Consider the following 19278-nt stretch of genomic DNA (forward strand, 5'->3'; position numbering starts at 1 on the left):
GATTTAACTGTATTGAAATTTTCATAAATTTTCAATCACTGAACATATGTTTACAGTTTCTACTTTCAACCTATTACTAACTAGGAGTGATGGTTAAGTTCTAGAATTTTTTTCTAAAAATGTTCAAAACAACTGACGGCATATCAATGTCAGAGATTAAAAAAAATCCTACATAGCATGCAAGGTCTCTGTTAAAGGGTCAAGGGGAATTGTATTTTGGACAGACAGACAGGCAAATTGTCTATTCTTTTTCACAACATCTTATCAAATTTATTGATTCAGCAAATCAAACATCTCTACTCCAGCTGGTCCTCAAATTAAGAAATGATCTATATTTCACTTTATTTTGTCCATTCAACATTTTAACAACTATGATGATGAGATTCCACAATGAGATTTAAGCATAATATTGTAAGTTAGCCTTCTTTTTGGCTTGCACTTCTATGATAGCATCCATATAGTCTTCATGCTGTAACTCCGTAGCTCCCCTTCTTAAGGCAATCATACCCTGAAATTAAAGAAAAAAATAGTGAATTAGAATTTATAGGTTTTCCTTATTTGACTTTCAATTAGTATAAACACATAGGTATTCTTTTATTACAAAGTTGGCTGAGTCCTGCTTTCTATAATAAATATACAAGTTATGAAAGTGAAAGGACTATGTTGAAATGTCCAGTACCAAGTAAGGAAAATGGCATTTGTTATCTTACAGTTCGCATTTGATGTGTATCCCTCAGTTTTTAAAAAATTGTAACCTGAATTTGTTTTCTCTCAATCGATTTATGACTTTCGAACAGCGGTATACTACTGTTGCTTTTATTGAATATACATAATTTTAATCATAAATATAATATTTCCAATTTTTTGGGCTCTACTCCTTTTATTAGGTGTTAAAATTATATAGAAATAAAGATTTTCTATCGTATGAGATATATGTCAGAGTAACATACTTTCAAAAATGCATGCATGCACTGAGCAATATGTTTAAAGGTCACTTTATTAATAAATAGCAGAATTTCTTTCAAGACCTTCCATATATTATTCCCTTTAAATTTGGTTTAAAATTGGTCAAGTTAATTCAGATAACATGATGAAAATAGCTTACTTATAGAACCTAACAGACCAGGTGAGCTTAATATAAACAAAAGTAAAGTGAAGTTTTAATTAAAGATGCATAGATTAACTTACAGCCTCTACACACACTGCCTTTAACTGGGCTCCATTGAAATCATCTGTACATCTGGCCAATTCTTCAAAATTAGTATCTTTACTAAAATCAAAACAAAAATAATTATACATATTTAAAAACATGAAATGTGCTTCCATAAACATGTCTTCCAAACTTGAACTATTTATACCTACACAAAAACTACATCTCTGGGTTTGGGATTTTCTCGCTGCATTGAAGACCCATTGGTGACCTTTCGCTGTTATCTGCTCTTTGGTCGGGTTGTTTTCTCTTTGATTTGTTCACCATTTCCATTCTCAATTTCGGTTTAATTAACAAGAAATTTTTCAATCATTTGATATTTTTCTCATATTTCATAGATAATCTTTGCTATTGACACTTTTAACATAACTTCTATTTCTTTGTTACCATATAAGCCCCAAAACTGCATTTGCCTTTACAATTGTGACTTTGATGTAGGTGGTCTCATTGGCACTCATGTCACATCGACTTATATTAAAAAGATATTTATGGGGCAATTACCACTAAACAGGTTAACAGATTTTTTTCAAATTATGACGGTTGATATCAAGGATCTGGATTTTTTTACACACAATTTTGGTACTTTTGAGGTGTCTTAAAAGTTGTATTCTTTTTTTCAAATTGTCAATATCACACTAGATTCATAGCTTCAACAAACATGTATTGACTGTTACTTTGTGAATTTTCCTACCATTCTACATCATTGCCAAGAACAGTTTAGGGAAGGCCTTTAGAACCAGGCTCTACCTACATTCAAATGCCAAATTGTTTAGACAGTGTGCCTTGATCTTATATTTTCTGTAATTTGTTTTTATTGTTATTTGAAAAGACCATCCTTAATGAATATTAATACATCAAAACGATTTGACTTATATTGAGCATTTACTCATCATTGTAAACTGTTTATTGACCTTTTAATTAAATTTTATAGGTACAGGTAAGGTCATCATGTGTCCTCCTTGTGAGCTAGAATATCAAAAATCTAGCCTGTTGATAAAGTCAAATGAAGGAAAATTTCATTTTTAAAACACTATCATACTATTGTTCTGAATATGTATGTAATATTTTGCAACCCTTGATCATCAATTAAATATTATATAAATTGTTGTATTTTAATATATTAACATACCTGACATTCATTTTCCTTGAGTGAATCTGTAATATTCTAGCTCTAGCTTCTTCATTGGGATGTGGAAATTCTATCTTTCTATCTAACCTCCCAGATCTCAGTAAAGCTGGATCTAAAATATCTACTCTGTTTGTGGCTGCTATTACCTGCAAAAATTACAAATCAAGTTTAAATTTTGTGGTATCTATATGTATAACAGCATTAAAATTAGGAGATAATTGTATTGCATTTTAAGCTTGGCCTTCTTAAAACGTAGATTTTACTATCGCAAATTGAGTTTACCTAGTGACGCGGAGTTAGGTAAACAGATATTTGCGACAGTAAAATCAAGTTTTACAAATGCCACATATTAAAACAAATGTCATTTAATAAATATTTTGGCTTAAAAATGGCATAAATGAAAAAGTCCATGAAACTGTTGCATCGTCTTTAGCATCTAAACAATGTCATATGTATACTCTAGATGTCAAACATGAATACTAAAGGTATTTTTACTTTTCATACGCTTCAGAATGGTTTCAATATTGACAAAAAGAAGATATTGAGGCTCAAAATGTAATTATCTTGTTTATTTTTTGAGAAATTACATACCCCAAAAAAATCGGAATTCAAAATGGTGGCTTTCTTAGTTATGTACTGGTAGAATGTGGAATCTAACCTCCTCAAAATATTTGTCAACGTCCAATGAAAATTATCGTTTTAAACTAATTGCATTAGAATGGTTCTTAAAACAAACTGCATTGATAGTAGAACATACACCCTGGTATTGTGATATATAACAAGGCCAAGAATGATGTCATGATGGCCACTGATAATACTGTCAGATCATATGAATACGGATTCTACTTTATATTTGAAATTTAGAATTGATTAAAACTTTTTTTTCCCTCTAGACAGAAGCACATACTATTTAAAGATTCTGTCTGCCAACTGGAAAAAGGTATTTTTTTGTGATTGTAATTTTTTTTACAATAAAATATTATAACATTAAATAGTTTTCAAGTATTTTTAATGATTCTATTTAGTTTAATTTTTTTCCCTTCACTTTGAACAATGGGAGGTAACTTTAAAAATATATATGATGGAAGAGAAAGATAAATGGTGAGTATATTTAAAACCTTGAAAAATTAATAAATAGTTTATTTTACACTCTAGGTGACATCACTTTCGTGAATAAATGAATAATATGTTGAAGATGTTTGTTATCAAAAATCTTTTACAACAAAAATAAGCATCTTTTTAAATTTTTATCATGATGTCATATGTTATTAAAGGCAAAATAATTGTGAAATCATATTTCTTAACATATACAACTACCTATAATGTGTACATACAAACCTTTATTTGGGAATTGGGCATGAAACCATCCATTTGATTAAGTAATTCTAACATAGTTCTCTGGACTTCTCTGTCACCAGCTTTCTCAGAATCAAAACGCTTTGTACCTATCAAGAAAAAAATACTTAATGAGTCTCGGAATCAAACAGACTTGTACCAGCATGTAAGAGTGAAGCTTTACTTTAAATTAAATCACTTTGTATCTATCAATTAAGAGCAATACTGATAAACCTTAGGACAGAAATCGATACAGTCAAGCATTGAAGCAAAGAAGATAAAGATCTCAATTTCTTCTAATAAAATAACTAGATTGAAGGCAAAACTGCAATTTCGAGATATCATTGTTATTTTTTTGTCCTTACCAATTGGATAACTTAAAAAAAAATAATATCAGTTTATCATGATCAAAATTTACAAACCTATAGCGTCCAATTCATCAATAAATATAATTGCTGGCTGTTTTTCTTTTGCCAAAGCAAATGCATCTCTGACAAGTTTAGCTCCATCACCAATAAACATCTGTACTAACTGTGGACCAGCTAATTTTAAAAAAGTGGATTTGGTCTGTGCAGCACAGGCTCTGGCTAGCAACGTTTTTCCTGTACCAGGGGCTCCATATAGTAGAACACCTACAATAGAAATAAGTAAATTCTAAGGGAACTACATGAGCAGAGCAATGTTCAGCTCACAAACTAAATCTTTTTGATGTGTACTGATTAATATATTATTCTGGGAAAACTTGGTTTATTTAGGTCAAGAACCAATAATTCAAGTTTAGCTAGTAAAACATATAAAATTAGTACATATTTAAACTAAATAGTTGAAACTTTTAAACCAAGTAGAACTTTTGAGACACAATAATTGTATGACTTATAGTTGAATAGGATTTTTTTTTGCATGTTTCTCAGATCAGAAGTACCTGATTTCACACTTACAAACTTCTGGGAACAAGTGCGTTTTGTATATATGCAATTCATGGTATGTTGAATTTCAGAACAAGAAAGGCTTTTAAATAACTGAATTGAAATGTAATAAATGTCATTTTTTATCAATCTTTGCACTAGCTTAAAGTAACTGTGATTACTCTGAGATAAATACTTTGTGTTTCTTTTCTTTTTTTGTGTGACAAGTGTTGATCTAATGAGTAAAACCTTTTTCAACGGATTTGTAGACTTTGTTCTTATATTGTGCTGTTGCACATTTGTACCAGATTAGGAGGGTTCACAAGAGTTTCCAACTCAGCTACATTTTTTATGGGCATATCCAAAGTCAGAAGCCTATAACTAAATGGTTGGTGTTGGTTATTTTCTTCCATATTTGTTTTCTGTTAAATTGTTTAAACAATAAATCATTCCTTAGGTTTTAATTGTTTAAAATTTATATAGTTTTTATAGCTTACTATACAGTATTTCTTCCAACTAATTGACTAACCTTTAGGTGGTTGAATTCCTAATGCCTCGAACCTTTCTCTGTGTGTCATAGGTAATACAACTGCTTCTATTAACTAACAAATATATAATCATCCAAAATTAATACTGTGTATAAACGTGTAAAGGTAATTCTGAAGTAAATTGGCAGATATCAATAAGTTTTTCGGATGGAACCTAGGAGCCTATCAAATAAAAACATTAAATCAGTTTATTCATTCAATGGTTATTTAATATGTTTAAATTCTACTTGTATCTATAAAGTGTGTTTTTGATGTCTTGGACAGAATTGTATGATATCTTTATCACAAGCTATGGTTAAAACTTTCCTAAAGAATTTGATATTAAATTATTTTTCTGATCTCACAATATACTATTTGCATCTTAAGGTCTTCTTAAAATCAGTAAGGAGATTTATTTGAAAAATGTGGCAGTATTTTCGGATATATTTTTCAGTAACTGTCAACATCTTATAAAGTGAAACTTACTTCTTGAATCTGTTTATCTAAACCACCAATATCTGAATATTGTTCTGTTGGTCGCTCGTCTACTTCCATAGCTTTCACCCGAGAATCAAATCTAATTAGAAAACACAATTCAACTTATTCATACAAATTTTCACCATATCAGAATTGAAAATGACTTTTAACAAGGATATTTTAGTTATAGCAATATCATCAGGGTTTCCGCTGGCGGTCGCCATTTTCCCAATTTGCGAAAAAATAATAATTGTGGCGATTAAAATTCGTCATTGGCGAAAGAATATATATATAATGATTTATTTTCAGCCATCTTGTTTATTTACTTTTTTCGGGTTTCTCTGACTTTACCTATTAGGCAATACTCTGACTTCACCTTGAACTCGTTAAGATTTTGACAGAAAATCAATAATCAGCTGATTGCATTCATAGATATCGACATTAAAGGATTAATTAATAAAGGTGTTGATTGTATGATATGAAAAAATGATATTGTTAAATGGCTTCTGTAACATGTCACAGAAGGGACCACTTTACGACGCACGTGTTTGAAGCAAAGTTTTTACGCTTCCTCTTCTTCTTTTAATGATCATAGTCAAGAAAAGAAAATTGTTGTTATGACGAAAAATGTTCAAAAGCGAGAAAAGTCTCTGATTTAAAACTATATCATTTAACTTTCATATAGATCATTTATTTGAGTGGTTACTTCAAAGTCGTTTCAGTGAGACACGTGTTTCAAGCATATGTAGTTTTAATACGTTGGTCTAGAAAAGAAAACTGTCATTATGAAGAGATCTATGCAAAAAGGATGGCATGAGAGTAACCCTTCATTGTAATGATTACACCTTACACGAGGGATAAATTCCATGTAATAAGATGCTTCGTTTTGTTGTGAAAACCACTTCTTATTTAAGGGGGGTCTGGAAAAAAAAGGAAAATTTTAAAAGAAAAATACATTTGTGTGACTTGGCGAAAAAAATAATAAAGTGGCGAAAAATATATTGTTTTGGCGAAAGAGGTGGCGAAAAAAATAATTGACCCAGGGGAAACCTCTGTTTACTTTCAAAACATGAAAATACCTGATTACTGTTAGTCCAGAAACATAAATATCATGTGTATTATGTGCACAGAAATTAAATAATATGTTTTATTTATGTAACAAATCCAACTACTTGATATCCAATCTTTCACTACAACAACTGAGTATGTGTGTATTGATCAAAACTAATTAACCATTTTTCTATATAAATAAATCTATTATAGTAATTATACTTACTCTTGTGGAAGGGTCTCCAGAATTAAATATGAATCTTTGTTTACACCCTGAAATGATTTACAATAAATAAAATGTCAATGTACATGTTTGGTATTGGGAAGGTTTTTAAGCCCCATGTATATATAAATAACAAAAGTTAATACAATTTTTTTATTATGAGGTAAAATACCTAATTTTTTCATGGCTACTGTAAATTCAGAAATTATTGCATACATTTATTATTGCGATTTTGTCATTTTAGACTAAAATGTGATTTTCAATTTTTGCGATATTGTTAAAAATCCTGTTTCATTCATATAAAAAATGAATAAATGCGAGTTTAAATTATTGCAATTATGACCCTGTTGCATTTTTCGCAATAATAAGAACATCGCAATAATTTCTGAATTTACAATAATTTAAACTTATTTGGAAAGTGATTAAAGCAGATTTTACATTGAACTTTTATTTTTCTTTGAAACAGATTTATCTCGAAAAATGCTGTTTGCAGAAGATAGACGGTATAGCTTTAATATTTATTAAGTGAAAAAAAAATACAATATAACTCCATTCAATATTAGTAAAATAACAAAAGTATACCAAAATCAAAGAGCTGAATAGCTCTGAGGGGAATGACGGCCCTTGTTTCTATTTCATTTATTTTTTTGGAGGGGGATTATCTTTTGAAAGTCTTCATATAAAGAATGAAAAAAAGGAACAGCTAGAATATGTGGAAGGTTGACACTATTGGAATCAATTGTTGTTTAATGTAATTTCGTTTCTTTAGTTTAGGATTCAATTTAGACAAATGGAAGATATCTGCATCTTCTAAATCTAAACATTCAATTAAAGTTGATAGTTAATTATCTAAAATTCAACTAGTTGAATTCTGTCATTTAACATCAACTACAATTATTTTTGAAATCTTAATAGTGTACGACTGAACTGCAGGCTAGGGCCATTTTCCATTTTTTGTGACAGTACTCTTAAGATTTTTAATTTTTTTCTTAAGAAAGTTAGGACTGAAAAATCTATTCAGTTTTAAATTTCCATTGATAAAGTTCCCAGTTACATCTCTCATCACAGGGATACAGGTACTAATAAAAATAACAATATGATTGATGTAAACTGTGTGAAGCTTGTTTCCAAATCCTACATTTTGAAATATTTGTAAAATTTCATGAATAAATAGGTTTAAACTACAAAATGCAACATTTGTAATTTTTTTGTAACTATTACAATGATTATGTTGGTACACAAAATTTAGTTTTAATGGAAGACTACTTATCATATACTAAAAGTCACATTTTAAGTGTTTTTTTTAGTGGATAATTAGCTCATAAATTGAGGTGCTCCTGAATTGGAGGAAGATTCTCAAAACAGAGTTTTACAGAAAAAAATGGAAAAGATCGTTTCTCTCCCCGATCTCATGTAACCCCACGGACTTCCTGTTTACTTTGAAAGTTGTTGACCTACAAATTAAAGTATTGCATGTTGATGTTGGAATCATCTACAGCAAACATTATGTTTAAATTTAACAAATACTATTTTTTAATAAGTGCACAATCTTTGAGAATGATTTAAATAACCAGTGAAGGATATCCCTGCTTATGCGTAGTGTGGCATTCCAACAATGACGTCACTATAAAATATAATGTAGGTTGGATATATTTAGAATATCTCGTCATCTTATTTTTCCTGATTGTAAAAGAAACGTAAATAGTGTAAAGGAGAGCTCATTATACGATAATTTCGAGAGAAACAGAAGGGAAATGTGTAAAAAAGTGTTTAAAGTCAATTTATTCATTTGTGTCTCCCCATCTCATCATTCTCAGTAAGATTTTTTGGGGGGTTTTCCACACTATAAAAACAAAATGAATGATGTGAGGGAATGTCACTCTGGTCAACTCCATTGGGGATTGACGGCTTGAAGCCGTCTTCCCCAAAAAATCTAAATTTTTGTCAGATGCTATTTCCTTCAACATGAAGAAGCTATTTGAAAGGGCTACATGTAATGCAAGCCTATGTTGAAGAAGTTTAACCGTTTATAAAAACTTAACAATGTAATGTTTTTTCTTACCACTAAATCACCTGGATTCAATTTTTCTGGGTCAACCAATCCAATTACAGGTAAAAAGTATGTCTGAAATGTATTGAAGATGATAAATGTATAAGTGAAAGGACACAAAATCTTATAGTATGTCAAAAGAAAATATTTCAATATCAACTTCTACAAGCTGTTGGATTTTGCTTCAAAATTTCATGACCAATTCTAGAATATAAATACTGTATTTAGTTTTATATGGTATGCATTTGTATAAAATATCTTTTCGTCCCTCCAAAATAGTTAAAAAATGTCCATTCACTGTAAAAAGCATTTCATAAGGAAACTATAAATCTGGTATTTGAGCTTTATCCAAGTAATTAAACAAATATACAATGAAATAATATAGCTTTACCATCATATTGCTTCTATTGTATGACAATTAAAAGAACATTTATATATTTACTACATACCTGTCTTGTAGAAGTTTTAATGACTGCACATTTTCCTTTTCTTTGGGCATCTAAATCAATATTGGCACCATCTTCTTCTGCACTCTCAACTGGGTCCATATCTAATAACTGTAAGAGACATACAACAATGGAAAGTTTTGGGTTATTATCTGGAAAATCCTTTTTTCTGCCATAACTAGTTTATTTTTTGTGACTTGAAAGCAATTACCTCAAACTCCATGGAGATTCTCCTCTCACTATACATGACTATGTATGCAGTCTGTTTGAGGATTTGTCTGACCGAAAATGAAATTTGATCTGTTTCTACTTCATTTTCAACTAAAAAATCTGAAAATGTCTGTCTGATCGAATGACTTTTTGCATGACATTTTGCCAGTTAGGTTAGAAAGAATTTTGGACACACTGTCAGATGTATGAATGTTTTGTTGCAATTCCATATAAGGTAATGGAATTATTATTTGGAAACCCATTTTCTGCTCTTATATCAGTATATTTTCAGAATCTATGACGTCTATCTTTGAAGTAGTGATCTCAAAATAAAAAGGGATCTTGCAAACATGTATGTGACAATCTTTTTGAGTTTGCTTTCAATTTCATTAATGTTCACAAGTTATAATCTGCAGCGTTTTATTGAATTTAATTATTTATTTACTTAATTACTGTATAATTAACACTATATGTATATGTATATGACAGGAAACGGGCCCTTTACTTGGATTTGGATTCAATAAATATTTTAATGTTTATGTTTATTGACATTTACTTTACCTCAATGACATTAGAAACTAAATATGGCAGGGTTTTGTTAACTTTAATTTTCTCTGTGTTCTCTTTGATCTTGTCTTTAGTTGCAGCCAGGTCATGGGTGATACGGAGAATTTCACTCCTCATTATCTAGAATATAAAATAAAATTGGTAAATGAAATCAAGATGAAGAAAAATGAATACATAGATGCTGTCAGCAGACATTTCAGATGGTCTTTGACACATCTACAATTTATAAGCTTACAGGTGACATGCATAGGTTATTAGCATTAAAATACAAATAAGATATATACATGTACTGTACATACAGAAATAAACTGTGAATGAGATTACTGGAAGAATGCTAGATGTAATTAATGTGATTATATAATCTTTTTTGAAGGAAAATAATACATGATGAAATAATGAATGCAAGATTTATAATTTTATAACTGCAAAAACGACCAAAACCAGAAATACTGTCACATATTTTGTTTTCCAAATTTACAGTATTTTTGACTGCAGGTCTACACAAACACTGAAGGTCTAACAATTTGTATAGGCATATCAGATATAAGAATGCTGCATATGTGCAAGCATTCTGTGAAGTTCTAATTATATAAGTATATATTATTGTCTGTACTTGGATAACACCTCTATTGTGCTCTTTCCAATAAATTATTGAATTCAATTAAAATTTCCTGAGATGAATATGTCAGAAAAGGTTTATATTAACAAAAGACTACCAACTTTTCTTTAGTATTAACAGATCATAGTGTGTATGGAGTTGTTCATTTTGCATTCCTTGAATACCTTACCAATCAATCAGCAGCAGGAAAGAACAGACATACCTTTATTTCATTGTCTAGAAGTTTTGTTCTGGTTACTATTTCATCTGTGTTCAACTTTAATACTTCCTCACCAAGACTTTCCTAAAAATAGAAATATACCCCATAACTTCTGTAATAAATAAATAAGAAATCACGCCATGTCAAGGCAGTGATTTTCAACACACGAACATCATACAAAAGTAAGTAAGTAAGTAAATTTTATTTAGAGTCAGCATATATATACATAATAAGAAAACATGAACTCTGGTGAGCACTTTAACCGACTAAATACATGTAGAAAGACAAGAAACCCAAAATAGCAGATCATTCAAACTGATAGACTGCAAAACAAAATATTCATAAGAACTCCTTTCTTTCAAAAATAAATTAATGCAGTGACAGTAACCAACACTTATCTCATGAGGCCTACGTAGTATGTCTTTTTATGTATATATATATATATATAAACATTATTCGTCATCGTTTGAAGTGCTCCTTTGAAGGAGGGATTTTCTCAAACAGAACAGTGGCAGCAGTCATGACATAATTGGCAAAAGACAGTTCTTCTTCTTCTTTTGTAACAGAAAACCATCAACGTACTGATGTTTACTTTCCGGCGCATGCCTGGTAAATGTTTTTAAAATAAATTTATGTAAATAATTTTTGTTAAAACATAATTTATCAAAATATTTCTTGTTGAGGGTTTCACAGCTGCCTTTCAACACTTTGGACATACCAACCAGTATTTCCTCCAGTGCACGCATATATCTGTGATCCGATCCTGTTCTAGCCTCTGACTCTGTGTAACTAACATGCATACCTGCCAACTTTCACGATTTAGGCGTGTACTACACGATTTTGACCCTTTGTCACGATTGCACGATCGTGTTCCTGAAAAACCCTCTAAAACACGATTTGGTGAAAATCTACACGAAAAATATTGTTGTTCCTGATTTTGAACTGTGTATAATTGAGGAAAATCGTGTTCAGCCAATCAAATTGTGGGTTTCTCATGATCAAATTAATCAGCCAATCAAAAAAGTTTTCTCTCAAGATTGTTTTAACATGCAAATATGACACTATTTCTAGACTACAAAACAGCACGCGCAAAATAGAAGTCGCAAAGAATTTTAAACTTTGGAAATTTTTGTCGCTCGCTAAAACCCCCATGGGCATTTACAAAAGTTGGCAGGTATGAACATGCAGATACAGAGCCTGTACTGACTACTGGTAAATATACACGCTGCTGGATAACTCTGCCTAAACAAAGTCGGACTATAACAAAATCGGACTATAACTAACTCGGACTATAACAAACTCGGCCTACCATTATTCATATGCAGAAATATATTGAACCAACTCGGACTACGATTAGAAGATTGTTTTTTTGTACTGTTATAAAAAAAATTCTTATATATTAAAATTATATACGAATTTATGAGATTATAATGAATATTTTTGAAAAAAAAAGATCGTATATATAGAAAGGATTAATATTTGCTACATCAGTTGATTTAGATATGTTTAAATGAGGGTAATTAACTTATACTTGAAATATTATTGTGATTTATGATGTTTATTGACAAAAGAAATTTTAATGATTGGCGTGTGTTCGTGTTTTTATTGTGTTTAATCCTTGGTGTTTATGATTAGTAAATAAACAAAGACAAATTTGATTGACAGTTTTATACATGTGTGTGTATTATATATTTCAACGACTATACTTGAAGTATTATAAAAATAAAAGATGCTAATAAGGGTTTAATAATATTTGGAATTTTTGTTGTATTTTTTTAAATATAAAAAAGAAGATGTGGTATGATTGCCAATGAGACAACTATCCACAAAAGACCAACATGACAAAAACATTAAACATTAAAGTATAAATGTTTTCAAAACTTTTAAAAAAGAAGCTTTGGTTTACATTATAAATAATTTTTAGTTGTATAAGTGACTTCTGGTATTAAAATTATGTTGTAACATTTCAGGTATTACAATGAAAGAGTATCGCTCTATTATGCAAAGTGAAGAGACCGTTAATTTCATCTGTACCAAGTGCAATGATAAAGAAGAAGAAACCACTCTTTATACAATTGTAATAGTGTGTTTATGTTGAAAATTTAAAGTTGATACATGTTTAATTAAAACAAACTTGGCGTTACATTTAATAAAATCTTGAAACATGAAGATGTTATATGATTGCCAATGACCCCATATTTAACCAGAGTGGATACCTTTTTTTTTTTTCAAACATAGCATTTCATTAGTGTATGTATATAGAAATCTCTATGAAAATATTGTATAATTGCCAATGACCAAACATCCAACCAGAGATCAAAGGTGCAGGGTGTTCAACTGGGCGTATGACATTTGCGCCGATTTTGAAAATTTTCATTCTTTCATTTGCGCCGATTTCATTTTTTCATTTGCGCCGATTTTATTGTTTCCCCTAATTGGATTTACAGGTAACTTACAGGTGAGTAAATACTTTGAAATGGGCTGAGCACAGAGTATAAAGACAAATTAAACAACATTTGTAAAGGGCTATCCCATTTTTTCTGGTTACCATTCCTTCCCCCAAATGAAATCGATGACTGCTTTACGTTTGACAGCTTCTGGTGACAAATGTGCCTACAAACTAAGTACATATATATGCACAATGTAACGCTATCCAACCACTTCCTGAGCAGCTGCCCAACTTATATGCTTTTATTGATGTTATCAAGAAAATCCAGGCCGTTACGTATGTTAAAATGCGAACTCTAGAAATGCCAGCATCAGTACGTAAGCCAGACAAAGAAAAGATGGACCTCGTTATCTACAATTATGCCAAATATAGAAGAGACGAAATCACAAGAAAGGATAATATTAGATGTGTTGCCTATAAAGACTCGACAAGAACAGATTTATGAATTGAATGTATTCCGTTTTTATTGATTTGAATGCTATAAATAGAATCATAATTCTTCATTTTAGCATTAACAGAGTGCTTTATCTTGGGTTTTTACTTCTTGATTTTAAAGTATGTAAATATATAGCTTTTATATTGATTTAACCTGCTCGAAACCCTACTTCCACTTCCCCGTGGTGAGCAGAGGACAACAGTTATATACATGTTATGATTTACTATTCATAACATTTGTACAACTGGGTAACGGAAGAGGTTGATAAATTATAAAGAAAAAATGACTGGGATAGATAGTTGTCTCATTGGCACTCATACCACATATTCTTATATCTTTTCACCTGTAATTTACCTGAAAAAAAATATGGCGCAAATGAAAGAAAAAATCGGCGCAAATGAAAGAAAAAATTGGCGCAAATGAAATGCAGATCGGCGCAAATGCAAAACGCCGGTTCAACTATATATAGGGGTCAACAGTGCATGTGCCAGTTGTTTGTTTAACCTATAGTGATTAAAAAGGTGTCAACTATACACGTTGCATGATGTCATAATCAATTAAGATATGCATATAATAACAATTTATTCTAAGAGGGACATTATTACAATTAATACTACAAAGACAAATCAGTGGTAAATTTTCAATATATGAATATCAAAAAGATTTTTTTTGTGTTTTATTTTTAAATATATCTTGTTAACGTATTTTTTTTTATCCCCTTCAAAAATGTTCAAAAATAAATTATTTAATAAATTGAAGATAAAAATTCACTTTAAATTAAGAATTGAAAATTAATTTCCAATAACAACAACAACCAACATTATACTTATATTCCTCTAGTAGTCCGAGTTTGGTATAGTCCGAGTTTGTTATAGTCCGATTTTGGAAGGCCGAGTTTGTTATAGTCAGATTTTGTTATAGGCCGAGATATCATGGATAGTCTTAGTCTTTAGTATGCGTCATCTTGACACTGATTTTCTCATATGTAATTTGGTCACTTGCGCGTTTGTATACATTAATCACGTTTGTATTTTCTCTTTGTACTTTCACTTTAATTTAGGTAGGCGCTGTTGATACTGATTTATAAAAACAAATGATCAAATCTTTGAGTATCGTCTATAAACTCGGAAACTGCATATTGTATGTCTGCACTGGCTTCGGTGTTAAGTAATTCATCTAGATCTAGATTAAGTGTTCCGGTTTTGAAATATAATGACTGGCGGAGTTTTTCTCTATCCAAACTGTAATTGTCACAAGATAATAAAAAATGTTCTACAGATTCTATTTCTCCGCAAGTACATTTGTTGTCTTCTACATGTCTGTTAATGAAATGTTGATACCCCTTTAGTTTGGAGTATCCTGATCTGAGACTGTTTAGAATATTGAAGTGTTTTTTTGATGGGAAGTCGAGTTTGATTTTTTTTGATGCATCTGGGTGATGATTAAAAAATCTTCTCCCAACCTCACTAGATTCCCATTGTGTCTTCCATTTTTTAATGACTGATGTTCTCGCCGCTTGTTTGATGTCTTGTTTTGTTGTGATTGAAGACATTTCCTCCCTATTATCTGCCTCTTTTGCTGCTGCTTTTGCCAGACGGTCAGCTTGTTCATTTCCCTCTATATCAGAGTGCCCCGGTGTCCAAATGATGTTGATAATAAAACCTTTTTGTTCCAATTTTTTTTTCCTGTTTTTGATTTCTTGTATGGTTTTGTGATAATTTTCTGATTTCCAATTTAAGGTTATAATGCCTATGGCGGATTGACTGTCAGAGTATAGGTTAAGTTGTTTAACATTGCGGTAATTATAATTGTCTATTTTTTCCAGCACAAGTTTAATGGCTACTAATTCTGCTAGTAGTATTGATCCTCTGTTTGATACAGGGTACTGTATTGTTTCCTCCTCTTCATTATTGTATATAATGGCTCCTGCACCACAAGGCCCAGGATTTCCCATGCATGAGCCATCTGTGAATGCCACTGTTGTATTTGGAGGAAGTTCTTCTAATTGTTGTTTTATAAGTCTTTGTCCTTCAATGGCTTGTTCACTGGTTCTTGTTTTGGAACTTCCCAATGTGGTCCAGTACTCCGGTGCCCTTCTTATTGCACACATGCCACGACATTCATATTGCTGTTCAATATTGTTTACTTCAATTGATGTTTCATGGATTCAATATACACATGGACATGAATGATGTATAAAAAAAATGTAAAATTCGAATATTTATTGCATTACAATGAACTTTATATAGTGGGACAATAACGTATGAATGTAGGTTTAATGATAAATTTCACAGGTCAACTTGTCGTTCCTGTGAAAATAGTGTATTTTCGGTGACCGGTGGAAGATGACGAAGGACAATTGAAATTCATGTACAATGTAATCCCCTAAAAACTACAAAAACATTTCCATAACATGATATATTGACTCTTATGAATAAGTAAAGTGACTGTGTTTCTATTTACAGGTGTCAATGATGGTTAATTTAGTGAAACTCTGCTATATTTGTGTTAAATTACCTCTCCATCGTCCCAAATTGCCTTGTCTTCGAGCGTCGCCATTTTCACTGAATGTCACGTGACAGATCCGAAACTAAAATATTAAATTCTTTTAAATTGCAATATTTCATATATTAATTGTCTTAAATATTGTTAAAAGTTTGCAATTGACAATTGAATCAGTTTTGGTTTTGAGTTTTTTTAGTGTAATTGAATATAATTATATTGGGAAGTATGACAAGTCGCCCCATTGTCACTATATCGCCACTTACAACCGGTCTCACTAATTAGCTACAAGAAGAATTTTAGCGACAAGAAGCGTCAAGAAGCGATAAGAATAAAGAATAATAATAATAGCGACAAGAAGCGACAAGAAACTATTTACCAAAACTTTTTTTTTATTACAATTACTTATTCCTAATAAATATTAAAAGAATATGCAAAAGAAAACAATTGTAACGACAAGAAAGTTATTATTGATAGAAAAAAATGAAACATAGATCTAATTCAGTTGCTACATTGTGAAATACAAAGAACTGAATTCAAACAAGAGGAAAACATTATTAAAATGTGAATATTTTTTATCATTTTATTTAGTGTATTGCCTCACTTAACGATATTTCGATATTTATCATGTTTATGCATATTGATTGAAGATGAAAGGAATGATCAATCATACCCAACTATATCAATTTACTTCTTCCTGTATATTAAAAAAGACTAAATACATATGATATTTTTTTTTATATTTAATTTAAAAAAAATGTTTCCTTGTCGCTAGAATTATTCTTCTTGTCGCTAATTAGTGATCATTAGTGAGACCCCTTACAACTATTCGCGCCACATAAAAAAAAAATAAGCAGTCGGTTCACGGAAGTTCCTGCTATACTACCAGTTCAGCCATACTTTGAAAAGTTGTTGACCATGGTCTTTATTGTCTTCAAAAAGAAGAAAATACCAGTGTTTATAGGAACACACTTGTTAGGAAACAAATGGAAAAATACATTTTAATCATTTCATTTTATTCAACCACACTAGTTCTCTCTATATAAACAACGGAGCAACCTGGGGTGTATATACTAGTATATGTAAAGTAAAGCAAAATTATATCTGGTGGAAAAAATGTCACAATAGTTGTTGGTATTTTTTTTTATCCAGAGGAAAATATTTCCCTGTGATATTTTTTCCTTTGTTTTGAAATTCTGTCCAGGTAGTTAAACTATTGAATAATTATCCCAAAAAACGTAATCATTACAACCACTATGAAATAATAATGGTGTATTTGAATTTAAGCTAAATTGGTAAAAAAAAATATGTATAATCATGGGATTTTTTTTTAATTGTATCTTCATTATATGTTTATATGTTATGAATAAGAATGTATCAATTGTGTATTGTAATCATTATGTCCCGTCGGCGGTCCTTACTTGAAAATAAAGAACTTTGAACTATGCATTGAACGAAATGCCAACATTTATAGAATAGGAAAATCTCTGTTTGTTAAGATTATGAAGTGAAGTAAAGGTTACAGTTCTTATTCAACACTGTAATATTCTAAATATAACACATATGTAATTTCACGACATTTAGAATTGCACCGTGAAGGTAAGTAACTTTTTCCTACGACTGTTAATGACGACTTCGCATTAAATCCATTGGATGTTGGACGTATACCGATTGATATCTTAGTCTCAGATATATGCTTTTTTTATTAGTCGTCACCACACACATGTTTAACCCCGCCACATTCTTTGTGGGCCTTTTGAGTCAGAAGCCTTTTATAGTTCAATGGTTGTCTTTGGTTCATATGTCTTTCATTTAACTATTTGTTTTTGTTCATTGTTGACTTCTGAATTGAACATGTTTTCTAAATATTTTTCTTATATTTCACGTTGGGGCCTTTACAGCCGACCAGACGGTCAGGTTGTGTCTTTCTCATTATTGAAGGCCGTACTGTTACCTTGCTTACATTCTCTTCATTTGAACTTTGGTGGATAGGTCAGTGTTTCATTGGCAGTCATACATGTTCTTAACGGGGAGTTTATTTGTGTGAGCCAAGGCTCCGCATTGAAGACCGTACGTTGACCTATAATGGTTTACTTTTATAAATTTTGATTTGAATTTAGTGTTGTCTCATACCGACATAATTCTTCTAATAATAATTTATAAATAAAAAGCTGACAACAGGGACAAACAGTCATTAACCTTACCAAAGAATCAAACTTTTATATAACAAGAACTATCTTTAAAAAAGATATCCGACGTATTTTAATTTTAGTATATGTTTAAAACTATCATTTCGATAACTTTCAGAAGCACAATGACTTAAGGTCCTCGTATCTCTCTGTTTGCATTCTCCAAAACCCCGCGGATATCTCACATGCGTAGGTGCGTTCTAAAAGTCATGTACGTTCGTACAACAAAGTTTACATTAAAAATTATATAATTGTCCCGAATGAACAGCTGTCACGGATGCAAAGAGCTATTGGATAAACAATTATTTTAATAAGAATATAAATCTTTGTAAGATCTAGTTCAAATATTTATAGTTTTCACTTGCCTTCCATCACGATATAATTAACGAGACGTTTTTTCAAACACAACCAAATCACCCACCATGACAGCTTTTTGTCCAATCACAGAAAGGATTTTCGAGCATGCGTATTCTGTTGCCATAGTTAAGCGTCTTTAAGTTCAAAGGGCACAAACCGAAACTATACCGAAACTATACCGACTACGTCGGAAAAAAACCACACTGTTAGCATTTGTTTGTCACAAGTCAATATTTTAATTGTATTATTATGATGTAAATTTAAGTGCAAGCGGATCACTATACCACCCCTCGGTCTCTAGAAATGCAATCTCGAGCCTCATATTACTGCGTAAGGTTTCAGGGGTGGATCCAGCCATTTAAAAAATTTGTACTGGTATGGATAGTAAACCCAATATT

General features: G+C 30.8%; 1 protein-coding gene across 1 annotated transcript; it reads right to left on the bottom strand.

The window, feature by feature from the left end:
- Positions 1 to 325: 325 nt before the first annotated feature.
- On the bottom strand, positions 326 to 16422 carry LOC134724705 (26S proteasome regulatory subunit 6A-B). Its single transcript, XM_063587883.1, has 13 exons — positions 16350 to 16422; positions 10951 to 11031; positions 10124 to 10249; positions 9356 to 9463; positions 8919 to 8981; positions 6860 to 6906; positions 5593 to 5683; positions 5109 to 5181; positions 4097 to 4306; positions 3678 to 3784; positions 2340 to 2485; positions 1189 to 1270; positions 326 to 508 (listed from the first exon to the last, which is right to left on the bottom strand). Exons 1-13 carry the CDS (start codon positions 16389 to 16391, stop codon positions 398 to 400), a joined length of 1287 nt encoding a protein of 428 aa, XP_063443953.1. The 5' UTR covers positions 16392 to 16422; the 3' UTR covers positions 326 to 397.
- Positions 16423 to 19278: the final 2856 nt, after the last annotated feature.

The sequence above is a fragment of the Mytilus trossulus genome, chromosome 7, assembly GCF_036588685.1.
Source record: "Mytilus trossulus isolate FHL-02 chromosome 7, PNRI_Mtr1.1.1.hap1, whole genome shotgun sequence".
In the NCBI taxonomy this organism is placed as follows: domain Eukaryota; kingdom Metazoa; phylum Mollusca; class Bivalvia; order Mytilida; family Mytilidae; genus Mytilus; species Mytilus trossulus.

What these genes read in the sequence shown, in the direction of transcription:
- LOC134724705 (XM_063587883.1), bottom strand. Translation starts at nt 16,391, where the DNA reads ATGGCGACGCTCGAAGACAAGGCAATTTGGGACGATGGAGAG. An exon ending in TTAAAACTTCTACAAGACAG is followed by an intron (nt 8,982 to 9,355) that starts GTATGTAGTAAA and finishes AATACATTTCAG; the next exon opens with ACATACTTTTTACCTGTAAT. An exon ending in TGAATCCAGGTGATTTAGTG is followed by an intron (nt 6,907 to 8,918) that starts GTAAGAAAAAAC and finishes AAATCATTTCAG; the next exon opens with GGTGTAAACAAAGATTCATA.